The sequence below is a fragment of the Danio aesculapii genome, chromosome 2 (assembly GCF_903798145.1).
Source record: "Danio aesculapii chromosome 2, fDanAes4.1, whole genome shotgun sequence".
NCBI classification, from domain to species: domain Eukaryota; kingdom Metazoa; phylum Chordata; class Actinopteri; order Cypriniformes; family Danionidae; genus Danio; species Danio aesculapii.
Window position 1 is genome coordinate 48,113,139 of NC_079436.1, and position 25,273 is coordinate 48,138,411.

General features: G+C 36.9%; 2 protein-coding genes across 2 annotated transcripts; one reads left to right on the forward strand and one right to left on the reverse strand.

Annotated features, from left to right (window-relative positions):
- The first annotated feature begins 366 nt into the window (after positions 1–366).
- On the forward strand, positions 367–10,912 carry ftr27 (finTRIM family, member 27). The gene is made up of 7 exons (XM_056481307.1): positions 367–663; positions 2,888–3,485; positions 6,217–6,312; positions 6,385–6,618; positions 6,771–6,924; positions 7,691–7,750; positions 9,670–10,912. The coding sequence occupies exons 2-7, from the start codon at positions 2,892–2,894 to the stop codon at positions 10,203–10,205; spliced, it is 1,674 nt and encodes a 557-aa protein (XP_056337282.1). The 5' UTR covers positions 367–663; positions 2,888–2,891; the 3' UTR covers positions 10,206–10,912.
- Positions 10,913–12,802: 1,890 nt separating this feature from the next.
- On the reverse strand, positions 12,803–15,226 carry fzd8b (frizzled class receptor 8b). The gene has a single exon (XM_056481295.1). The coding sequence runs from the start codon at positions 15,074–15,076 to the stop codon at positions 13,349–13,351; it is 1,728 nt and encodes a 575-aa protein (XP_056337270.1). The 5' UTR covers positions 15,077–15,226; the 3' UTR covers positions 12,803–13,348.
- Between the last annotated feature and the right edge of the window lie 10,047 nt (positions 15,227–25,273).

Here is a 25,273-nt window from a genome sequence, read left to right on the forward strand (position 1 = left end):
ATCGATCTATCTGTCTGTCTATCTATCTGTCTATCGATAAATCTATATATTTATCTATCTGTTTATCTATCTATCAGTCTGTCTGTCTGTCTGTCTGTCTATTTATCTATTTAACCATTTTGCCATACATCCAGTTGTTCTTCATAAATACAGATGATAACCACGCAAGAGAAGCATGAAAATGGAAATTATGAAAGTTGTTGTTTTTGGACTTGTTGGGGGTTTTTATTCGTTTTCCCCCCCACTTTTGCCTCGTATCCTTTTGCCCTCGACTCCCCTTAAGTTGCGCTTCACACTACAATCCAGTAGGTGGCAGAATGTGCACCTTTAAATTGATTTGAGAACCGCCAGTCAGTCAGACACCAGAAGAAGAAGAACAACAACAAACGCTCCGAGTGGAACAGAATTGGTTGCAAACGTCTGAATTCAGTTTCTCAAAACCAGGAAACTCTTGATCTCATATAAAAAGGAAACAAGCGGTTTATCAAAGAAGTGTTTCCCCGTCGAAACATTTCTGTCGGGTTGTTGCTTTGCGAGTTGTTTGTAGGCTGCAACGTTGTGCAGGCCCACGATCAACGTGTTGTTTATCAACCAGCAGAGTTGACGGACTTTTTAGAGTAATCTCAGTCAACGGAGAAACTGTCTACTGTTTTATTTCTGCAGGTAAGTCACGTTTAAACCCCTTTTTTTTAAATGTATAGACGAATTACCAGTTTGTAAACATTCAGGAGTCGCGCGCAGCGAGTTGGCAGAAAAAACCGAGATATCCAGCTGCAGAACCGCAGAACCACACACGTTTCAGGCACACACAATCCAGCACACACGATTTAGACAAACCATATATGGTAACTAATTCCTTATGAGCATTATCGCCACTTATTGAATTTCACAAATATGATTTCCCATTTCCGTCATTATTATTATATCGTAACGATCATTTTAACATCTCTGCAGTTTAATCAAATTATGTAAATAAAAATAATTGGTTAAAGACACTTATGACTTTATTCATGTGTCCACATACACAAAGAAAACATAATAGACCGTCTAATTGTAGGATTAAGTGTAATAAACTAATTCAGGATCTTAATATTATCATGCTTGGTTATCACTTTGTTGTAAAATATAAAAAGCAAACAATAATGTCACATTAAAATGAATTACTATAGTTAATCATAAACAATATATAATATAGTTATAAACTGATTATCTTAACTAATTATCTGATTGTAAACTATCTTTTACTAAACTGTCACAGCTGTTTTATATATATACATATACATATATATATATATATATATATATATACATACACTTATTATTATTTTTTAATTACATATTAATAGTTAATTTGTTTCTATTGCAAAATTTTGGTTTAAAAACAATATATTGCCTACTTTAAAATACTACAGTGTTTTATGTGGGAAATCATTACGTTATTAGAAAATTAAGCAAAAACACACCATTTAATCGCTAGAGTAAAATATTAATATAGTGTTTTACATTACATGTAAATGATTTTTATTACATATAAAGGTGTATTCTTGCCTATATTAACTTGCTATTATTTCCTTCATTATAAATGAATCCATTATATAAATTAAAACTGTCCAATTTTGATCTTTCAGCAAGTTCAGCAAACGAGTCTCTGCAATATTGACTGTCAGATAATAACGACTGATCATCTATGATGACTGACAGAAAACTGTTCAGTCCAATTGAATGGCGATCGGAAACAACGCTCCACATTCGCCCGTCTCGATCGCAATATTTGTGAAATAAAGTAAACACTATTGTTTATTGTGTACAATATTTATTAACCATATATATCAAAATATATCGATGACGATGTCCAAGAAGACGTTAATACCATTAACATCGGTCGTAACCATATTTGGTTTGCCCGGATTGTGTGTGCTGGATTGTGTGTGCCTAAAACGTGTGTGGTTCTGCGGGCCTGCAGCTGGATATTATAGGAGAAACCCGGGAGCGCTAGCTTTTACAATGAGGGAATGACATCTGATGCGGTACTGAGTTTGTTGTTGTCTTAGAAATTGAAAGTTATATTGATTACATATTATATATATTATTTAACATAATGCTTTGGGCGTATTATAACAGCTTGTCACCCAGCGATAAGCACAGTTATTCGTCAAAAGTAACCTAAAGCATGCATGCGGGCCTTGATGTTTAAATGGCAACGTTATGACATTGTTGTGACAACCTTTAGCAACAACGTAGAATCCTCAACCTTTTTGCAAGGTTGGTACAACGTTGTAAGAAGGTCACTACGTTGAGGCAACGTTATGTGTTTGTTGGGTAATTCTCCGTGATTACCAGATTCAAAACTTTGTAGTGCTAAAAAACGAGGTTCTGCCTAGCCAAAGACAAGGGAAAAAAGACAGAGCTATACAAGGCCTGGGTAATCATCAACAAGCAAAACAACTGCATTCTGACAGCGAGCTACACCTGTTCGGCAGGGTATGTGCACTTACACTTTTACATTTCATTCTTAGCATTGTGTTTAATTCACCATTTTCTTTTTGCTGCAATCAAAAACGGGTAATGTGTATGATTCAGCATAGCCTGAACTCGCCTGATATGAAATGAGGACTGCAGAGTCAAGCATTTTTAATTGGGTCCTCACTCCATTCAGCTCCCTTTTAGTCAAAGACGTCTGCGGTTGACATTAAAAGGTGTGTGGTGTACGGTAAAAGTTAAGTTTTCTATTTCGAATTTGGGATCCTACCGCATAACGCAACATGTTTGCTTTTGCAACCGGGAACCTGTGTGACGTGATGTGATGCAGGTTGGTAATTCCTCTATACAGTTTGTTTCATGCACATATGCTAATGTACTGCATTTCTCTGTCTGTTTGCTCATGTAGAACAATGGCAGAAGCCAGTATTTCTGTGGCTCAGGATCAGTTCAGCTGTTCAGTCTGTCTGGATCTCCTGAAGGACCCAGTCACCATCCCTTGTGGACACAGTTATTGCATGAACTGCATTACAGAATACTGGAATCAACGTGATCTGTGGGGAATGGTTTGTAGCTGCCCTCAGTGCAGACAGACCTTCACCCCGAAACCTGTGTTAAACAAGAACGTGATGCTGGCAGAAATGGTGGAGAAAGTGAAGGCGATAAAGTTCCAAACATCTGATCCTGCTCCCAGTTACGCTGGACCTGGAGATGTGGAGTGTGATGTTTGTACTGGGAGGAAGCGCAAAGCCGTCAAGTCCTGCCTTGTGTGTCTCGAATCGTACTGTGAATGCCATTTTGAGTCTCATGAAGAATCTCGCTCAAAGAAACGACACAAGATAACTGATGCCACTGGAAGCATCCAGGATATGATGTGCTCTAAACATGACCGACTGCTGGAGGTTTACTGTCATGCTGACAAGCAATGTATATGTTTAATGTGTGTGATGGATGAACACAAAAATCACGATATTGTTTCAGCTGAAGCAGAGAGAGCTGAGAAACAGGTATGAGCTATAAATACTTACCTGTTATGTAATATTTCAGTTATATGTATTAGCGTTAGGGGCAGTGCTGAATGATATTGGAAAAAAACAAGATTGCTATATTTAAAAGTCCTGCAATTTTTCTCAAGATACTTTTGTTAATAATTCTAGATTGATTGGGATTTTTTTTTATATAATTAACAGATTACAAGCAGAGATGGATAAAGTAGAGCAATTGAATTCAACATTTCCTTGTGCCCAAATCAGGGTTCATGCGGTAATGGAAATCCTGTAAAAGTCATGAAGTTTTGACATGGCATCTTCCAGACCTGGAAAAGTTTTGGATAAACAGAAAAACCCACAAAGTTTCAGAAAAGTCATGGAAATTAGTTTAACAAATATCTGTATGTTTGAATTCGGGCTGCACGATATTGGAAAAAGCTGACATTACCATATTTTGTATTTCTGTGATGTATAATGCGATGTGAATACAATTTCACCAAAGGATTTAGCAGGTTTGTTTGGATTGATTGGGGGGATTTTGTAGAGGAGTGAATCTCGAATAATGTATAACAAATAAATTACAAGCAGAGATAAATAAAATATAGCAAAGATAAAAGTGAATTATAGTTTTCAGGTATTCACTATTCAGGTACAGATATTGAATAACACTGCAGAGTCTTTATTGTATATTAATTAATCTTTATTAAAGTTGCAAAAATGTCTTATGAACGGATGTTTTAAAATTTGAAATCTTGCCTTAAAGGGACAGTTTCCGCAATGATTAATATGTACTCACTATTTACTCACACTTGTTTCAATTCTATAGGAGTTATTCAATTATATTATTTTGTGTTCATTTAAAAATAAATAAATAAATTAAATGTTTGAAAGAAGTGAAGGGTGTAATGAAAATGCAAAGTAATTTTAATCTCTTTAAAAATGCATGCAGGTGAAACTTTTACTCCATTATGATTAACCTCTATAATAAACTATAATCCCAACATTGCATATCCTGCGATGTGACTATTGCGGATGCACACGTTGTGATATCGATGCTGAAACGATATATTGTGCAGCCCTAACTTGAATAAAGGTTAGTTGTCTTTACTTCTTTTCTAACCTTGGCCAAAAACATGCTCTCACATCATTAGTGCTGTTTAAGCATTATCAAAATCTATTTTACACAGATATAAAAATAAATTTAAACAAAATAGATTGTTCTGTGTTCTATGATATGCTGTAATAAATGTGAACGTCATTGTTTTTCTTTTTATTATTATACACCATGTACATTACATTACATGAAACATTACGTCATGAAAATGTACTTGAAAGTTCTGTAAAAGTCATGGAATTTTAGTAGTAAAAATGTGTATGAACCCTGCTAAATGATTTAAACTTGCTGTTGCGTCCTTTTAGATGTTAATAATAAAGGAGGGGTATTTTGATATAACGTATAATAGTTTAGTGTGCGCGTGACCAATGGATGGAGAAAGAAACTACTGAAAACCAAATATGACTGTAATAGATTATTTATTGCCCATACTTCCAGTGAAAATTAATGGAAATATATTGTACAGTTAAGAAAAAATATTTACAATGAATAAATGATGATTTACCTTTTGGAGAGGAGGTAATTAGAGGTGCTTAAATCAAAGAAATAAATCTAGCAAAACCTACTAACTGTATTGAACAAACTAAACTAAATATCAAAAGAAAAGCATGAAAAGAAACCTCTCCAACGTACCAAGCATCTAAACTAAACTATTCTAAATAAAAACAAAACGGCACACTCTCCTGAACCTGATGAAATAAAACAAAAATGATTCTGAGTGTTGTATATGTATATCACGCGATTTGCTCACTTCTACCAAAGTCCCTTTAGGGCAAGTCATTTCACTCGGCGGCCATCTTTGAAGCGCCCCTCAGGCAGTATGCTCAGGCGTTCTGTCTGAATGGGGAAACATCAAATTCTCCAAAACTACTTGCCAAGCTTACGATTACATTTTATGTTACGGATAACCAATAAAATTATACGACTGTCTATTTAGTTTAATTTCTAAATGTTCGTTTCACACAAATCTGCAGAAATGCACTTCTGGTCCGAGCCCCTCCTCCGGAGAATTGTCATTCTATAGTGATCGCTGATTGGCTCCTGTACTAGAAGGCGGGGCTTCATTCGCCATATTGACAGTTACACTTTTATTCCATTTCAAAATGTATACGAGTGACATGTCTTGTGTATTTTATAGTCTTTGCTTCTACACCCTCTCTGAGGTATTACTCAAGCAGATACCAGTTAACTAGATGAGCTCACAAACAAACAATTTGCAATCTCAAAATACTTTAGACAAGAGTATTAAATCACAAGCAAAATGAAAACTCATTCTCTCAGACTAGTCCTCGCAAGAGAGACTGTCCTCACAGAGACCCACAGAAAGAGAGATCGCCATTGCAGTTTGGGCCCGGCTTTTAAACGCTAACGTAACACTTGCTCTAAATGTTTCCACAGGCCTTAAAACACAAGATAAACTTTTCCTTTATTATGGTTAAACTGAAATGACCCCAAAATTCTCATGTGTTGTAAACTGTTGTACCTGCTCAGCTATAATCCTGACTCCACATTGCACGTCCTGCAATGTGACTATTGCGAATTCACACATTGTGATATCAATGCTAAAGTGATATATCGTGCAGCCCTAATTAGCGTTATACTTCTAATGTTATGATAATTTGCTCATCCCTTCAGAAACGGGTTGAAGAGACGGTCATAATATTACAGAACAAAATTCAAGATAGGCAAAAAGAGCTGCAATGGTTGAGCGCGTCTATGGAGTCTCACAAGGTGAGTGTTGGAGAACTATAGTCAGATTGAAATGAGCTGATTTTGTGTAACTCAATGAGTGTGTCTTAACAGAACTCGGCACAGAGAACAGTGGAGTACTGCGAGAGTATTTTTACCGAACTCATCCAGTCCATCGAGAGAAGTCGATCTGAGGTCACGCAGATGATCAGAGATCGAGAAAAGGAGGCAGTGAGTCAAGCTGAAGAACACTTGAAACTACTAGAGCTGGAGCTTGAAGATCTGAAGAGGAGAAACGCTGAGCTGGAGAAGATTTCTCACACAGATGATCACATCTACTTTCTACAGGTTTAGAAAAGTATATTAGTAATAGTACTGGGCAATCTTGGGGTTTATTAAGTAATTCATTAGATGCAATAGTCTTCAGAGGTTTAAATATCGCTGATTATGTCATACCTCATCATTTTTTGGCACTAATTCTCGTCTTTTTGCATGTCTAGAATTTCCAGTCTGTTTCTGTCCCTCCTGGATCTAAAGACAGCATGGCGTCTGGCTTTTTCCGCTCTTATTTTGATGTGAGAAGCTCCGTGTCTGTGTTGCGAAGGAAAGTGGAGGATTTCTGCAAAGTGGAGATCGAAAGGATTTCTGCTGGAGGTAAATGAGTCATGATTATTGAATAACATTACATAACATTACTCTTACAAAACAACAACAACATGAGCTTCATGTGTGCATACATTAAACACATATGTGGTGTTGTTTTTTTTTTTAGAACATTCTCATATAAAACATAGCACATTTTTCATTTATCATACATCTGAATTTCCCTAAAGGTTTTTTTTCTGTAGGGGTCAATCATTGGGCTATATGCACAGCTGGTATTTTTCAGCCATTGATAAACTTCCAGTGAATGGCTTATGTGACTATATTCAATTTCATAGGGTTTCTTTTACAGCATCGATGTTGTAATGCCATTCAAATATAATCAGTTAAATAGACTTAAGCATTCATTTAGTTGTTCAAGTGTGAAGCGAGATGAAAGACCGTGTAAACGCAAGCTCCATCTGTAGCAGCCAGCTAGCACAGAAACTCCATTGAAAATACTGGAGTAAAATAAATGTAAGTATTTTAAGAACATGGTGCGAAATTTAATTTCATGCAGTGCTAACTGTCCGGTATTGATATATCGTATATTCTATATCAATCAGGCAGTGAAGATCACTGATTTTTAAAGAAATCAGATCTTAAACATGGCGAATTTGTAATGGAGCGACAGTTCACTGGTAGCGTTTGGGCTGGCTGAACATTAAAACTCTGTGTGCATACACCCCATTGTGATTACTTCAATATTGTTATCACAATAGATTGATCTTGATGCCCTTATTAAAATCACATTTTAAATATCTTTTTGTTTCTGTAGGGAGATTTTGCAAAATAATTTACGTGGCTGATCCCAAAACCCGGGAGGACTTCTTACAGTGTAAGTTTTATAATGAACACAAACACAGACACGTATATGAAGAGTTCAGATGCAAAACACCTCAAAGTGCAAAGTGCCATCTGAAATTTTCAACTAAAATCTTTCTCAGCCTCCTGTGTGTAAGCTCAGTGTTTTTATTTTGAGGGCAATTTATAGAGAAGGGAAATGTGTCCCAACAGCGCAAAGCATTTTGGGTATTTAGGACAGAGGAGCCTGATTCTCATTGATCTCTATTGATTTATTGTATCTTGATATTGATATATCTATTGATATAATATCATGCGTTATGGATGTGACTTTTGCAGTAAAATCTCAAAACATCAATTCACACAGAAAGTGTGTTAATGTTATATTGAAACATCTGTTCATATTTTCCAAAACAACTAACTACAGAGTTATGGGATCAAAAAATATCAATCTGTAAACATTTTTTGTATTTTAAATGAGGAAAATAAACATGCGTTATGGATGTGACAAAAAAAGTTAGAGTTTACAGTGTACAACTTACTTTGTAGAAATTCTGTCAATTAAACTGCTCAACCCTAAAGAAACCATGCTAATCAAAAGGTGAAAAGTTGGATCATTAGAACGAACATGATTGATTTTATTTTATTTGACTTTTTTTTTTCATTTTGAAGGAAAAAGTTTTATGGATGTGACGGATGTGAAATTGCCACTTGTGTAACTTTTGTAAATTATATATAATTGTTTAAAAACATTGACAGATACATTTTTGAGTATTTCTAAAGTTTTGTAAAATACAAGCCTACAAAAAAAAACCGCAGAAACGGTTTCGCTATTTTGGCCAAAACCTAATTTATTTTCAATGCAAGGTTAACATTTGCATGGAATTACTTATCAGCTGCTCAGCCACACAAAGAACATTTATAAAGTTAAATACGCATTTGACCATTTTATTCGAAGTGTTTGTGAGATGTTTTTCAAAAGATATGACTGTAGAATAGTTGTTGTTTTTTCTGTTTTGATTTTCATCTGTTTATATTGGGCACACGACACTCGCCGTGACGTAGATTCCTGAGCTCTACAGGTTCTTTTCATTCCCTTTAAAGGGCTCCTATTTTACCCCATTTACAAGATGTAAGAAGTCTTTGGTGTCTCCAAAATGTGTCTGTAAAATTTCAGCTCAAAATACTAATCAGATTATTTGATTATTATAGACTCCAGAATATGCCAATTTTTGGTGTCTGAGTATAGTGTAGCTGTTTTTGTAGACGGTGGCTTTACATGCAAATGAGCTGCTTCTCACCGCCCACCGTTTATATAAATATATATAAATATGTGTGGTTGGAAGGGAGTCTAGCAACGCCCCTGGGGCACACTATACCTACACACAGTTCTGTCAATACAGCTTCCAATAGTTGATTTTTATCATAGGTGCCCTTTAAAGTGGAATAAATGAACGTAAACTTCGGAGACTGAGAAAAATGCTAATTTCAGATGTTTTTTGCTTCTGAACTCTTTAAAAAAGCAATTAAAATGTTTAATTTATGTGCCGCAAATGGCACCAAACAGTACTGCAATGGTAATCTCACTGATGGCAAAGAACATGTTGATGTTTAATAGAGTTTTTGTAATGCCATTTTATAATAAGTGTAATTGTAATTACCATTTTTACTTGTGGAAAAGATCTGTGGTTCACTGTTAGAACATTACTGCCATGTTTTAATTTTAATCAAATTAACATTTCTAGTCATCTCAACTTCCCCAAGTCAAACTAAAGTATATAATTAAAAAACTTGATTAACTTATTTAAAAGAGTTAAAGTAACATAAAAACATTTGTCGTTGTGACTTTTGTCATTTCTACAGTGTTAATTCTATCTGCTGTTATTACATCTTTGATTGTTGCTTCACAGCTTTCAGTATTCAGATGCAGATTGTCTGTTTCATCTCCCTCAGATTCCCATCAGTTTACTCTGAATTCAGAGTCTGTGCATAAACACCTCGTTCTGTCAGAGGGGAGGAGAGGAGCTACTTACACTTCTACACTCCACCCGTATCCTAGTCACCCGGACAGATTTGATGTCTGGCCTCAGGTGTTGTGCAAAGAGAGTGTGTGTGGACGCTGTTACTGGGAGGTAGAGTGGAGCGGGGCGGCTGGTGTGGGAATATCAGTGTCCTATAAGAGCATCTGCAGAAAGGGATGGGGTATCGAGTGTAAATTTGGAAGTAATTATCAGTCCTGGAGATTGTTCTGCTCTGCCTCTACATGCATATTTAGTCACAACAATGACCAAACCGATCTCCCTATAGTCACCAACTCCAGAATAGGAGTGTATGTGGATCAGAGAGCAGGAATTCTGTCCTTCTTCAGCGTCTCTGACACAGAAATGAGCCTCATACACAGAATCCAGACCACGTTCACTCAACCGCTCTATCCTGGGTTTATTTTAAATCTGCAGGCATCCGTGAAACTGTGTAATCTTGAGTTATAGACCATAAATGGCATCTGTAGATCATCGCAAACTAATTAACTTGTGGAATACGGTTAATTGTGGAATATCGATCAATTCAATAATGCACGCGGCGTATAGAAATCTTGATAAAAATACAGTAGCATTACATATTTCTGTAAATAAATCCTTGAATTCGTTGTCACATTATCTTTAATGCAAAAGAAAAACATTGTTTGTTTTCATTGATAAATTTCTGGATTCAGTTTATTTTGATAATTCAGCTTGTGATTGAAGCCCACTTTGAACCTGCACTGCAAAACATGGTAAAGTACATACAGCAGTGATGATCAGAACTAGTGAGACAATCCGACCTTCAGAAATGATCATGGTTTTTATTTTAAGAATAGAAATGTCTCATACTTTAACACAACAGGGCTTTATTCAGTCTGGTGTAAAATGTTTGATACCGACTGGCTGATGAACATTGTAATTTGTGCAATTATTTTCAGATAAACACACTAGCTAATTTAGTTACCTGACTGCCTTATTGTTCACGCGTTGCTGAATGAGTCCAGTTATTTCAAATGGCTTCCAGTTACTTATCATATTTTCAAATTGGGTCTTTTTTTTTTTTAAATGATCAACATCAGCCATTCTAATCAACAACAAAAAAAAAAAAATACAAACCCTCTCTCTCTGATTAACAATATCAGCATCTGACATTTGCATTTTTGATCATTTCTATTTTAATAATTTCAGCATTTATTAATATATTAATTTATTAATAATTTTTTTTAAAAGGCGTAATTCGCCCAAAAACGAAATTTTAGTCATTATTTACTCACCCTTTTTTTATCAGTTTCTTCTGATGAACACTGAAGAAGATACTTTAAAGAATGCTGAAAACCTGTGACTATTGACTTCTATAGCATTTGTTTTTCCTTCTTTGGAAGTCAATAGTCACAGGTTTTCAGCATTCTTCAAAATATCTTCTTCAGTGTTTTAACAGAAGAAAGTCATAAATGTGTGGAGCAAGTAAAGAGGTTGTTCATTTAGTTGCCTGGCTGACTTATCATTCCATTATCTCACAATGCTAAATGATTTCAGTTATTGAAAATGGCTTACAATTACTTCTCATATTCAGCAACGTTTTCTTAAAACTACCAACAACAGCCAATCTATCAACTAAAATAAATAAAACCTCTCTCTCTCTCTCTCTCTCTCTCTCTCTCTCTCTCTCTCTCTCTCTCTCTCTCTCTCTCTCTCTCTCTCTCTCTCTCTCTCTCTCTCTCTCTCTCTCTCTCTCTCTCTCTCTCTCTCTCTCTCTCTCTCTCTCTCTCTCTCTCTCTCTCAATATCAGCATCTGACGTCTGCATTTTATCATAATTCATATCTGAACTTCAAATTTTCAAACACCTTAAATTCCCAATCTTATACAAAAGTAATGCAAAAGAAGTGATTTATTTTCAGTTAATTAATATTAACATTTTATATTTGCCTTTTTCTGATTTTACTCTATATTCAATCTTATTCTCTACTAAAATATGCTGCTCTTTTTATTGTTTTATTTGAAAAAAGACGGATATTCACTGCGTTATTTGTGTCGGTGAGGCGTTTGTGATTGTAAAGCTGGAAATGCACATATGTTGAATAATAAATGCCTTGGTGATCTTTCACATATAGGGGTTTTATTGTCAAAATAGCTTTTCTGCAAAACTAAAAGATAAATACAAACAATCCTGTATAAATGTTAAACATCATTATTTTATGAATGCATAATAAAATATAAAACCTATATTAAAGTTTTCTTTAAAGGCACATTCATCAAAATGTATACACATGCTGGAGCTGCGATTTAAAGGCAGAATTCAACCAAAAGCTACATTTCTGCCATCATTTACACACCCTTTACTTCATTCAAACTTTCATCAGTTTCTGCTGTTGAACACCATAATATTGACTTCCACGTCTGTTGACTTCCATAATAGGAACAACAAATGCTATGGAGGTCAATAGTCGCAGGTTTTCATCGTTCTTCAAAATACCATCTTCAGTGTTCAACAGAAGAAAGTCATAAAGGTTTGCAGCAAGTAAAGGGGTTGTTAATTTAGTCACCTGGCTGACTTATTCTGTATCTCGCTATGCTGAATGAGTTCAGTTGTTTTAAATGGCTTACAATTACTTCTCATAATAGGCAACTTTTTTAAATGACCAACATCAGTCAATCTAATTAACAAACACACAAAACCTCTCTCTCTAACAATATCAGCATCTGACATTCACATTTGTTCATAATTCATATCTTAATAACTTCAAATTACTTCAGAAATACCTTAAATTCCCAATCTCACACAAATTTAATGCAAAAAAAGTGACTTTCAGTTTTTTATATTAATATTTTATATTTGCCTTTTTCTTATTTTACTTTATTCAGTTTTGTTTACTAAAATATGCTGCTCATTTAGTAGCTTAAAGTGTTTCATTATGTCGATAAAAAAAGACAGATATTCACTACATTATTTGTGTCGGTGAGGTGTTTGTGATTGTTAAGCTGGAAATGAACACGTTAAATAAATGCTTTGGTGATGTTTCACATTGTGTTTTATTGTCAAAAATAAATACAAACAATCCTGTATAAATGTTAAACATGATCTAATAAATACATAAGAAAATATAAAAACCCGTATTACAATTCATCAAGGCACATTTCATCAATGTTTACGCATGCTGTAGCTGAGATTTAAAGGGACAGTTAGTTAACTACACTCCTGTACATTCCTGCCATTTACTCACTCTTCATTCAAACTTATCAGTTTAATCTGTTGAACACAGATGAAGATACTTTGAAGAATGCTGAAAACCTGTAACTGGACTTCCATAGTAGGAAAAAACAAATGCTAAGGAAGTCCATAGTTACAGGTTTTCAGCATTCTTCAAAGCATCTTCATCTGCGTTCAACAGAGGAAACCCATAAAGGTTTGGAACAAGTAAATGAGGACAACATTGTGATCCCTTTAATGACTGGCATTTGGTTTAGTTAAAAACTTCACACTTTCTACTCAAGTCACTGTCAGATATACTTCTCGTCTGTCTCCAGTATGCATCTCGTATCACTTCAGGAAAGCAGCAGTTGCTCAGTTTGCAGTGTTTGTTAGGACGGTCTGCTGGTCCTGCCGTTATCATCACACACGAGAAAGTGGCATTTGTTTTGGAGGGCACAACACCGAGCTTGCTGTGCCCGATCGCCACGTCAGTCCCGTGCTCGCGTCACTGTAAACTGACCCGCTCGTGCCTTTAGTAGACCACCTGCAGCAGCAGCGCGTGCACAGGGCGCGCCAGGAGTCCAGAGTTTTACTGGACCACGTCCACGCGCCCGACGTGATCCCAATTAAAAGGCACATGAAGTATTTGAGCATAAACACCGCGTAGTCCGGTTTCTGGGCTTTTTTATCGGACGAACAGTTGCACGCATGCGCGATTTCCCACGCTTCGCGATTGTGGTGTTCGTAAACATAGCAAGCCACAATCATTATTGCAACGACCGTGTAAAGTACTGTAAACACCCCGATGCGAACCATCAGCCTCTCGAGTTTGTCCGTTTTCGTTCCTCCTTGCTTAATGACGCTCCGTATGCGAAACATGGACACAAAGCCTGCGAATAAAAATATCGTGCCGATAAACAGGTAAATCACGAGCGGCGCGAGCACGAAGCCCCGCAGGTTGTCCAAGTTCTGGTTTCCCACATAGCAGATTCCCGCGATCGAGTCCCCATCCACTGAACTCAGCGCGAGAACTGTGATGGATTTAACGCTTGGGATGAGCCAAGCAGCCATGTGGAAATACTGCGAGTATCGCGCTATCGCTTCATTTCCCCACTTCAGTCCTGCCGCGAGGAACCATGTAAAGGACAGAATCACCCACCAGATGGCGCTCGCCATCCCGAAAAAATAGATGAGGAGAAATACAAGCGTGCAAAGTGCAGGACCAGTAGTTTCGTAGTGTATATGGTCCATCTCATGATTCTGGTTGCACGCCACTCTTTCATGTCCAGCGATGAGTCTGATAATATAGCCCACGGACACGAACATATAACAGGCGGACAGGAAAATAATAGGACGCTCTGGGTATTTAAACCTCTCGATGTCTATGAGGAAAGTGGCCACTGTGGCGAACGTTGACAGAAAGCACAAAACTGACCAAATCCCTATCCAAAATGTAGCAAAGGTCCTTTCCTCTTGGGAAAGATAGGGGTTGTGGCAGGGCATGGCGCAGTTGGCGATCTGTCCCGTCTTTACGCGGTTATACAGCGGATGATGGTCACTTTGCACGGGCACCATCGGCGCGCGACAGTAACACTCCGGTTCACAGGATGAAGACCCATGACTGCTTTTATTTTTCCGCTTGAATGGTTTCCCTGGTCGGCTAGTTGGTTTTGGAGCAGCCGGAGAAGCTGTGGCATCAGTCCTGTTGTAGTCCATACACAGAGTGTTCGGATCCCCCTGCACAGGTAGAAGATCGCACCTCATTCTGTCCGGCCACGGGAACCCGTACTGCCTCATCAACGGCGCGCATCCCGCTTTCGCCCGCTCGCACACACTTCTGCACGGCGGCAAAGGTTTCTTATAATCCTCCAGGCAAATTGGCGTGTACATACTGCAAAGAAAGAAGCGCAGGTCAGGGGAACACTGGATCTCCACGAGGGGCCAGAACTGGTGCACCTCAAGTCCGGCTTCATCCTGGTTGTCGTGGTTGAATTGGTTGGGCATGTAGGTGTAGTTATAACCAATCCCTCTGCACAGTGGCACCGAAATCTCCTGACAGACATGCTCACGACCGCACACGGAGCTCCACAATAGCAGGACGCAGAGCGCGAGAGCAAACCAGTGGGTCCCCTGTGTAGGCGAGTCCATCCTCGGTCAGTTTCGCGCAGCCGCTCCCTTCTGTCTGCTAAATAAAGGATGCGCTGGCATGTGCGCTTGTAAGAGTCTTTTTGTTACTTAATTATAGCCTAGTAAAATAAAAATAAAAAGCATAGCCTGTATTTACCGGACACCAAAATAGCCTGCTGTGCATACAGGTTGAATACAAATGTAATTCCGTACAGAGTCCTGTTTGTTTTGACTGTCAAACCCCTGAAGCGTGTGTCCATTTATACAAAGGACAAACGTGACACGCCCCTTTATCTCAGCGCCCAATCATAATCCTCCAAGGGCGGAACCTCACGATAATTTCATCAAGCATCCCTGGAGAGTGTTGAGTAAATGTTTGCGCTGCAGATGGTTTGTATGTCTTAAATTATTTCACCTCTGTTTACATCCCACCCTATGTCCAAACACGGAGTTTGAGGTTGAAAACAAGCCTCATGGCATGTTTAGGTTGTTCCTATCTCTCCAGAATTTGTTTCCTGTTGGAAATGTGATTACTGCACAGTTAAACTGGCATTTATTCTGCATTAATTAGATTTAAAGGGAGACTGGAACGCAAGAGCTGTACAAAATATACAACAAAAAGGCATTTGTGCCAGTGTAGGCCTAATGCCCACATTCCTGTTGTGTTTAATTCACTGTTTACAAAATGTATCAGTGCCTCTGAAAAGTATTTCGACAATTAGATCGTGTTAATTTAATTTATTTAAAACAAAACACCACCATACACTTTTCCCTTTGATTAGCAAAATATTTTTAAAAGATTTTGTCTTCAAATATATCAGGCGCTCTTTTAAAAGCAGATGAGCCCTGAAACGAAACTTTGTTTTTCTTTAGCCTAGCCTACTCTTTAAATAAAAACTACTTCACAGACTATTCTGAAATATGCATATGTATATATAAAACAACTTAACATACTGCTGAACACATGAAAATATTTCTTTGATAGGCCTATTATTGAACTTGAGGTGAACATTTATACTCTGTATAACCCAAGGCAAAACATTTGAGGAAAGCGATTGCAACAAACCATTTAAATTCAAAAACTAATCCTAATGAGTACTGTGAGCTTAATCCGTTTGGGTAAACGAAGCTATTTGAGCACAGTAAAGCTCAATAAATGAAGAGAACTCAAACCAACTGAGTACTGTAAAACCAAATAAGTTAAGGCAACTCAAACCATTTGAGGAAACCGATTGCAACTAACCTTTTGAGTTAAAAAATAATAATCTGTACTGTGAACACTCAATTTAATTAAAGTGAGGTATTTAATTAACTTATTACCTTCAACACTGAGTTAAACTCTTTTCAAATTAGTCAAAATGGCTCAGATGTTCGTTCTGAAACGCACGTCACTTGCTGTGTGAGAGAGTCGCCTATACACTTTAAGCCCAATAAAGGAAGCTGAATGTCTTCTTGCAGACGCATGCGAGCTCCTGTTCGCTCTAATTGCTTCGCTGATGTCCCGTTTAGCGCCTCGGCGGGGGGCAATTAATAACCGGACAGTCCGTGCAAGTTGGCTGGTTTTTTACGGGGATGCAGAGGGTTTCCTGAGTGAGAATGCGTTGCGACAGACTGCGGATACTGTGAACACAAACACACTCTTACAAGAGAACATCGAGTCTCTTAATTATAGCTGATACAAGTCCAAAACTAATTTTATTGTTTATAAACATCAGCAGGGAAAAGTTGTGGTATTTGTGAAGCTGTAAAATCGGTCGGTCAGAGTAAAGGTGTAAAGGCAAGAACAAATCTTATAAGCTGGGCACATTGAAATGTATTTTAAAATAAAATACCAAATACATCAATTGTTCGTGTATCAAAATAAAATACTGTATTTTTAAAATTTCGCAAACTTTCCATCAATAGACCTATTGGATCAATCTTAGATTTGAAAGGGTGACATGTTTATATGAAGAGTTCATTAAAAAAAATGTTCAGAGAAATTTGCAATTTAACTCTTCTATACTAATTTCTGAAAACCTATGAAAACTCCACATCATAAATATGATATCTAAAAATGACAAAATATCTTACTTCATCTCATTTCTTAGGCAAAGATGCTGAATTGTGAACTATAGACATTATATGTTTCAGGTCTTAGCATTTCTCAGTAGCTACATGTATTTTAAATGGTTATTGACTTGCTCTTGAATGTACTCTCACCATTTGTCTGTTACTTTAAGCATCGTTTCCACCCATACTCCAATCATTGACCACCACCTTAAAAATGAATCCGTTTTCTGTTCTGGTCTCAGGCTTAGGCAAATAATGGAAAAAGCACCAATCAGAGGCCACATTTTTGATGATGTCATCATCTACTGTAGACTTCATGCTAAATATTTTCCAGTATTTTGAAACTACAAAAATACAAGACACTAAAGTTTTTTCATACAAAATATTCAGCCATTTTCATAAACTCTATCAAAGACAAGTGACAAAATACTATTTTGTATTTAAAATACGTATTTAAAATGCATGGATTATAAATACTGCCCATCCCTGCATATATGAATGATTAAATTGTATCAATCTAAAAAAATAAACAAATGCATGACAACTTGACCCAGTCTTTACTCATGAGAGCGTGGTCATTTTTCAATTAAAATTCCTCATTGCATAATTATGAAAGTTATGTTAAATGCTGAAGTCAGCCACAGTCTACAAACACTGTAAAGAATGCTGGGTTCCACACAATCAATTTGTGTTGGAATTAAGTTAAATTATTAGGTTTTTTTAAAAAGTTTAAGTGGATTGAACATAAAATGAACATTAAAACATTTACGTTGTCTCAACACCCCCCCAACCCCCCCCCCCCCCCCCCCCCCCCACCCCAACCCACTAAAAAGTATTCGAATTCTTTTGTTTCAGCCCTTTTTTAATTAGCATTTTGGACAAACGCAAACTTAACTTTAGGCAACAATGTTGAGGATTTGAGTATCAATTAATAAAATTAACAATTTGTGATTTTTTTTTTAGAGAGAGAGAGAGAGAGGGAGAGAGAAAGAGAGAGAGAGAGAGATTATGTATCAAAATCTATGTAGCATAGCTGGGCCTGTACAGACTGATATACTCAAGTCTGGCCACCAACTTTTTCTCCATTCTCTCTCTTTTTTCAGGTAATAATACCTTTAGTCTGGATACACACTAGTCCCACAATTCACTGCACTGCATTCATTTTCCCTGGTTCTCCCTCCAGAATGTGACCAGTTTATCAGACACACCAATCAGCTCAAGTTTCCACCTGACTTGAGCGCATACACACACACAGAGAGAGAGAGAGAGGGAGGGAGAGCAGGAAGCAATTAAAAAGGCTAAAAATAGAAATAACCTGCCTGTTTCTAATTCTTAATGAGACTTAAATCTATAATGAAGCTTTAATAAGTAGTTTATTCATTCATTTGATGTGTAGGACAGGTCATTGTTAATCTCACTGACTTTTTGTCTCTCACTGAATGTGTTAGTATAAGTGTGAACTGTATGCTTTGTAAACGTATAGCCTTTGATTAGCGTGAGAGCCTTTACATGTGTTCATTTGCATAACATGAAGAATAGCACAGCAAAAACGATTCATCTTACACCTTCAAGCATAAAGGTTTCAATATGGGGTTTACACATCAAAGCCACTGAGAATTGTCTAGAGTTTCCTGAAGAAAGGAAACCGAAACATTTAATAGAGTTTCCCCTACAATAAAGAACATTTTGTGGAATTTACAATTTTGCAGATATTTAAGAAACATGCCAAGTGGACCTACTTGTTTATCCATAAAACAATGCTGAAGTCAGATATTCTGCTTTGAACATGTGTTTTCCGTGCTGGAACGCTGTCTTTGTTTTGGTCATTTTAACCCGCTCAGGGCCAGTTTAGCCACTTATATTTTAGCACCCTGGATTGCCTTGGTGAAAAACCACGTATTTCATTCATTCATTCATTCATTCATTCATTCATTCATTCATTCATTCATTCATTCATTCAGAAAGGCTCTGAAAGCATGCTTCCGTGACCAAAATGTGACCTCCGGTGGACAGTAGCAGACTCCGAAATGAGTCCGATTCAGTTCCACATGAGGTTATTAATTAGCAAATAATTTAAATATTAGGAATGTAAACATTAGGTGAGCAGGTTACTCTGTAACCCCGTGTCCTAACAACATACTTCATGATGAGATTTGTAGTGATAAGCAATTTGGCTGTTTGCACCAAACGAAACATAATAGAAATTTAAATACAGCTATTCAGAAGCACAGACTATGTACTCACTCATGAAATGCTTATAATCTATTTAATACAAATTAACCTTCTTTAACATTATTAAATGTACATGCTGGATCACTCATGTGTTTAGTTCTAAAGTTCAGTTTCAAGATCTGAGGTGAACTATCTGCTGCTGCTTTCAGTAATATGGCAATAAATGTCATGTAAAATGGCGTTCAAACTCACAAAGTGTATGAGGTGTACCTGAGGTGATCATTGTCAGTTTTCTGTTGTACAGCTGTGAGAAATAGGAGCCGTGTCTAATATATCATTTCGAGGTGTTGCTTAGGACAAAAAGTCCTTTTAATATGGAGAATATACCTTCTATAGGGTGCCGTTGCTTTTATTTAGAACATGATTTAAATCAGCCTTGTTGGTCCTCAATCTGGCAACCTGCACTTGCGTTTGTTTTGATCCAGGAGTGCAATACCTAGTTCAACCACTGGGTGTCAAACTTACTTACTGCACCTTTAAGAATGAGAACTAAAGAGAGAGACAGAGAAATTTCATAGACCGATTAAGTTTATTAAGCTAAAAAAGTATATAATATAGATAGAAAATGTATTCATGAGAGTGTTGAAGGACTAGAGCAATAATTATTTTATGAACCATTTCAATGTGGTGATGTTATTGGACATTATTTCTTGCTTGTTGTGAAATTTCATAATTGTAACAGGAGGGGATTCGATGCATTTATTTTATTTATTTATTTATTTTCATTTAAAATGTAACAATTTAATTTAAAAAACGATTCACAATTAATTCCTGACAAAAGATGCATCTTTTCTTTACTGTAAAAAAGTTAAAATTGTAAGGCATCTTCCTGCACAGCTTTTTGAGTTGTCAACTACAGTCATTGGGTTAAAAGTTGAGTCAATTTTAAAAAAAAGCTGTGCAACAAGACAACTGTTTTTTTTTACAATGTTAAAAATGGCTAATTTATACATATTGAACTTGAAAAAGTATTTTCACAATGTTCTGCAGTGTTAACAACTTTCTTTAGAATCTACAGTAACTTACTGTAATTCGGTTACAGCAAAAATACTGTATTTACATTTACAGCACCATTTATCTTGTTGTATATGTATTTACAGAACTGTATGTCTTTACTGTAAAATTTACAGTCGTTTTCACAATGCAACTTTAAAGTACAGTAACTCTTAACTGTCCTACAGTAAAGTACAGTTAATTCATTCATTCATTTTCTTTTTTGGCTTAGTCCCTTTAATAATCTGGGTTTACCACAGCGGAATGAACCTTCAACTTATCCAGCACGTTTTACGCAGCGGATGCCCTTCCAGCTGCAACTTATGACTGGGAAACACCTATACACTCTTCTCATTCACACACATACACTACGGACAATTTAGCCAACTCAATTCACCTATAGCACATGTCTTTGGACAGAACATGCAAACTCCACACAGAAATGCCAGCTGACAGCCGAGGCTTGACTTGAACCAGTGACCTTTTTGCTGTGAGGCGACAGCGCTACCCACTGCACCACGCTGCCTAAATACAGTTCATATTACAGTTAAATACAGTGTAATTTACAAAAAAAAATCTTTAACAGTGTGTATGTGAGGGTAATCAAAATGACATGCTTAAAATCAATCCCAAAAACATTTGAAAAACAGGGCTAAGTGGCATCCACACAATACACATGTATTTCAGGTCACAAAAAGGCCGTAGATTTCACACATACACCGACTTTGGCTGACCTCTACATTGAGCAGCAGTGATTTGCTGTTATATTTGCTCCTGTCAGAGTCTTCTACACTTTCTTTCACCTTTCTCAAATACATTCACCAGATTCCTCACCACTGAAGCAAGCAAACCCAGACGGCACCGAACAGTCTGGGACACACACATGTACATGTTCATGAAAATGCAGTTCACTGATGACATCTCCATTTTAAAACCAAAGACAGGTCACTTTTGTTTGTTCACACTATTTATTTAAAATGAGCTGAAACAACACAACTATTAAGTTTTTTTGAGAAGACAACAAATAGATTGTGTGTAACCCAGCATTTTTTACACAGTAAAATTGATTACTTAAAAAAAAAGGGAGTAAACCCATTGCCTTTAAAAATGACAAGTTGATTTTACTTAGAAAAGTTAAGTCAAGTGAATGGGTTTACTCACTTTTTAAAGTAAAATCAACTTGTCACTTTTAAGGCAATGGGTTTACTCCCCTTTTTTTAAGTATTCGTTTGCATAGTTAGAAAAATTAAGTCAAGTCAATGGGGTCAATTACTCAGGTCAATTGCTATTATTACACAATCACTTAATGAATTATGCACACACACTGTAAAAAGTGCTTACTTAAAAATTGAGTAAACCCAATGCCTTAAAAATGACTTGACTTTACTTAATGTATTTGTTGTAACTTAAAACTGTTAAGTTGACTTAATTAGATTTTTTTTAGGATTATGCACAGTTCATTTACCTAATAATTTGAAGGAAATCAGTTTACTCACTTTTCAAGAGTTCACACTTAGTTGATGATTGATAATAAAGCGTGTTTGGCATGCTGTCCAGGGAGGGAGCCCTGAGCTCAGAATATCCTTAAGCTCCCTCTCGTTTGAAGGGCAAGAGGAGAGTTTGAGCTCAGGTAGGTCTCGAGAACTCCCCTACTTGTGAACTGCTGAGATATATCTGACTATTATCTAAGTTGCCTTAAGATGTTGTTTTGAAGTAGTCAATTTGCTCATGGTGTATGTCTTTGGACGGTGGGAGGAAACCGGGGAGAACATGCAAACTCTGCACAGAAACGGCGACTAGCTCGGAGAGGCCGAACCAGCCGCGTTCTTGCTGTGAGGCAACAGAGCTACTCACTGGGCCACCGTGCCGCCCTATCAGAGAAGAAGAGTAGTAGTAGTGGAAGGAGGGGGGGGGGGGGGGGGGGGGGTTCAAGACTAAGATGACTGGAGTAGAAAGCTCTGGTAATTTATAGTGTGTTAATATTCATCTGATTAGTGCAAGTACACTGAGCTAATGCGGTACTAGCTGTGTTCAATCATAAGCACGTGATCCTCTCGAAATTAGTTTATAAATAAACCACACTTTTCAACAAAACGCTTTTTACACCATACCTACACTGTAAAAATTGTCCCGACACAAATATAGTAAGTTAACTTAATATTGTTTTTGCTAATTTAAGTGGATTGAACATAAAACTATTGAGTTGTCCCCAAAATACCTCAAGAATTGCATTGACTGATTCATTCATTCATTCAATTTCTTTTCGGCTTAGTCCCTTTATTAATTCAGGGTCGCCACAGCGGAATGAACCGCCAACTTATCCTGCACATGTTTTTACGCAGCGGATGCCCTTCCAGCCGCAACCCATCGCTGGGAAACATCCATACAAACTCATTCACACACATACACTACGGACAATTTAGCTTACTCAATTCACCTGTACCGCATGTCTCTGGACTGTGGGGCAAACTGGAGCACCCGGAGGAAACCCACGACAACACAGTGTATTGATTCAGCTCATTTTAAATAAGTAGTTTAAACAACCAGCAAAAGTCAACCGGCTGAAGTCAGGAAATCAGTGGCCAGTTCATCCTCAGCTTACAAAAACATGACATAAAATCTGCTCATGAAAGTCTGAACCGAGAAATCTGCAGTACTTTGTTTGATCAGTGTTTAAAGGGGCAGTTCACACCTGAAAGAAGTTATGTAGGTGACTTTGTCTTTCAACTGGACATTAAAGAAGACTTTTAAGCTGAAATCTGATCCTTGGTGATTCATAAAATGCAAGTCAATGAATACCACCACTTCAAAATATCAAAACTAAAAACAAAACAATACAAAACATTAATATCTAGTGCTTTTGAAGATACATTAAGCTAAATAAGAGGTCTTTATCTTCATATATCGTCATCTCAACATATTGTTAAGAGCCGTATTCATTTTTATCATCTGTTTTTATTGCTCTGTGTCTATTGACTTGCGTTTATAAATCACAAAGGACCATGACTTAGCTTAATTAAAAAATGTGAAATTGTGGTTCATTTATCAGACTGGATATGGATGGTGAATGCATTGCACTATAACAGGGCATGCATTATTAATAACACCATTTTCTTATGTATGTTGCATATATGAAAACAAAATGTCTTAAAAATAAGACAAATACTGTAATAATATCCAGGATTTTTATTAGTTGTTTCACTTGAATTTCACCTGTATTGAATAGCATTGCGTTTAGTGTTAATGGAAATGTCTGTGAATTAATCCACAATATCCTGGCAGAGAACTCCTCATTCTATTTCCATTTAAGAATTCAGTTGCTGTAAATTAGCAGGATGTACACAATCTATGCAACAATATTAATCAGTTGAGGGTGACACGGTGGCTCAGTGGTTGGCACTGTTGCCTTACAGCAAGAAGGTTGCTGGTTTGCGTTCCGGCTGGGTCAGTTGGCATTTCTGTCTGGCATTTTTTTTGCATGTTCCTGTGTTGGTGTGGGTTTCCTCCGTGTGCTCCTGTTTCCACCACAGTCTAAAGACATGCGCTGTAGGTGAATTTGAATAAACTAAATTGGCCATAATGTATGTGTGTGAATGTGAGAGTGTATGGGTGTTTCCCAGTACTGGGTTGCAGCTGGAAGGCCATCTGCTGTGTAAATCATATGCTGGATAAGTTGGTTGTTCATTCCGCTGTGGCGACCCCTGATGAATGAAGGGACAAAGCCGAAAAGAAAATGAATGAATGAATGATTTGTATTTTACTGTAGGAGAATGAATGAATGACTAAGGAATTTTCTACTGTAATTATATCCAGGATTATTTAATAGTTGTTTTGCCTGAATTTCACTTGTATTGAATGGCATTGCATTCAGTGTTAATGGAAATGTCTGTAAACTACCCGACAACATCCTGGCAGATAAATTACCATTTTATTTTCAATTATAAATTTAGTTGCTGAAAATTAGCAGGATGTACACAATATATGCAAACATATTAAGCAGTTGAAATTAACTTTTAAAAGTTGTACATTAAACATTATAAAATTGTATAACATTAAACATTACAAATACAAAATTGTATTTCAGTTAGGGATGTCCCAATCAGGGTTCGAGTCATTTGATTTTGAGTATCTACCGATACCGAAACCTGATCCGATACTTCTATAATACATAAAAAAGAATAAAGAAGAGCGAAGGAACAGATGCAGGATCTTCCTTATTTTTTATTTAATTCACTTAATTTAATTAATTAAGTCCTGATCCGGTGGTAACGTCCTATTCCGATCGAGTCTAAAACCTCGTGATCGGGCACAATTTCCGATCACTTGAACAGATCTGGACATCCCTAATTTCAGTATTTCTTCTTCAAAACCTCATTTAATTAAATGGATTACTTAGAGTTTTGTTAATTATATTTTACATAAATCTTAGAAGTAATAAACAAATAAAAATATTTTAATAAAATTAAAAAGAAAACAAAAGAATACGTTCATGTATTTGCACACAAGCAGTTGCGATGTTAAAAACTGCCAGTCAGGTGTATAGCATATTCATTCATTTTCTTTTCGGCTTAGTCCCTTTATTAATCTGGGGTCGCCACAGCGTAATGAACCGCCAACTTATTCAGCATATGTTTACATAGCGGATGCTCTTGCCCTTCCAGCTGCAACCCATCACTCATTCACACACATATACTATGGACAATTTAGCCTACCCAATTCACCTGTACTGCATGTCTTTGAACTGCAGGGAAACCGGAGCACCCGGAGGAAACCCACGCACACACAGGAAGAACATGCAAACTTCACACAGAAACGCCAACTGACCCGGCCAAGGCTCGGACCAGCGACCTTCTTGCTGTGAGGGGAATGTGCTACTCTCTGTGCCACCGTGCTGCCCTGTGTATAGCGTATGGCTTTGGTGCATTTCTCACGACACTATTT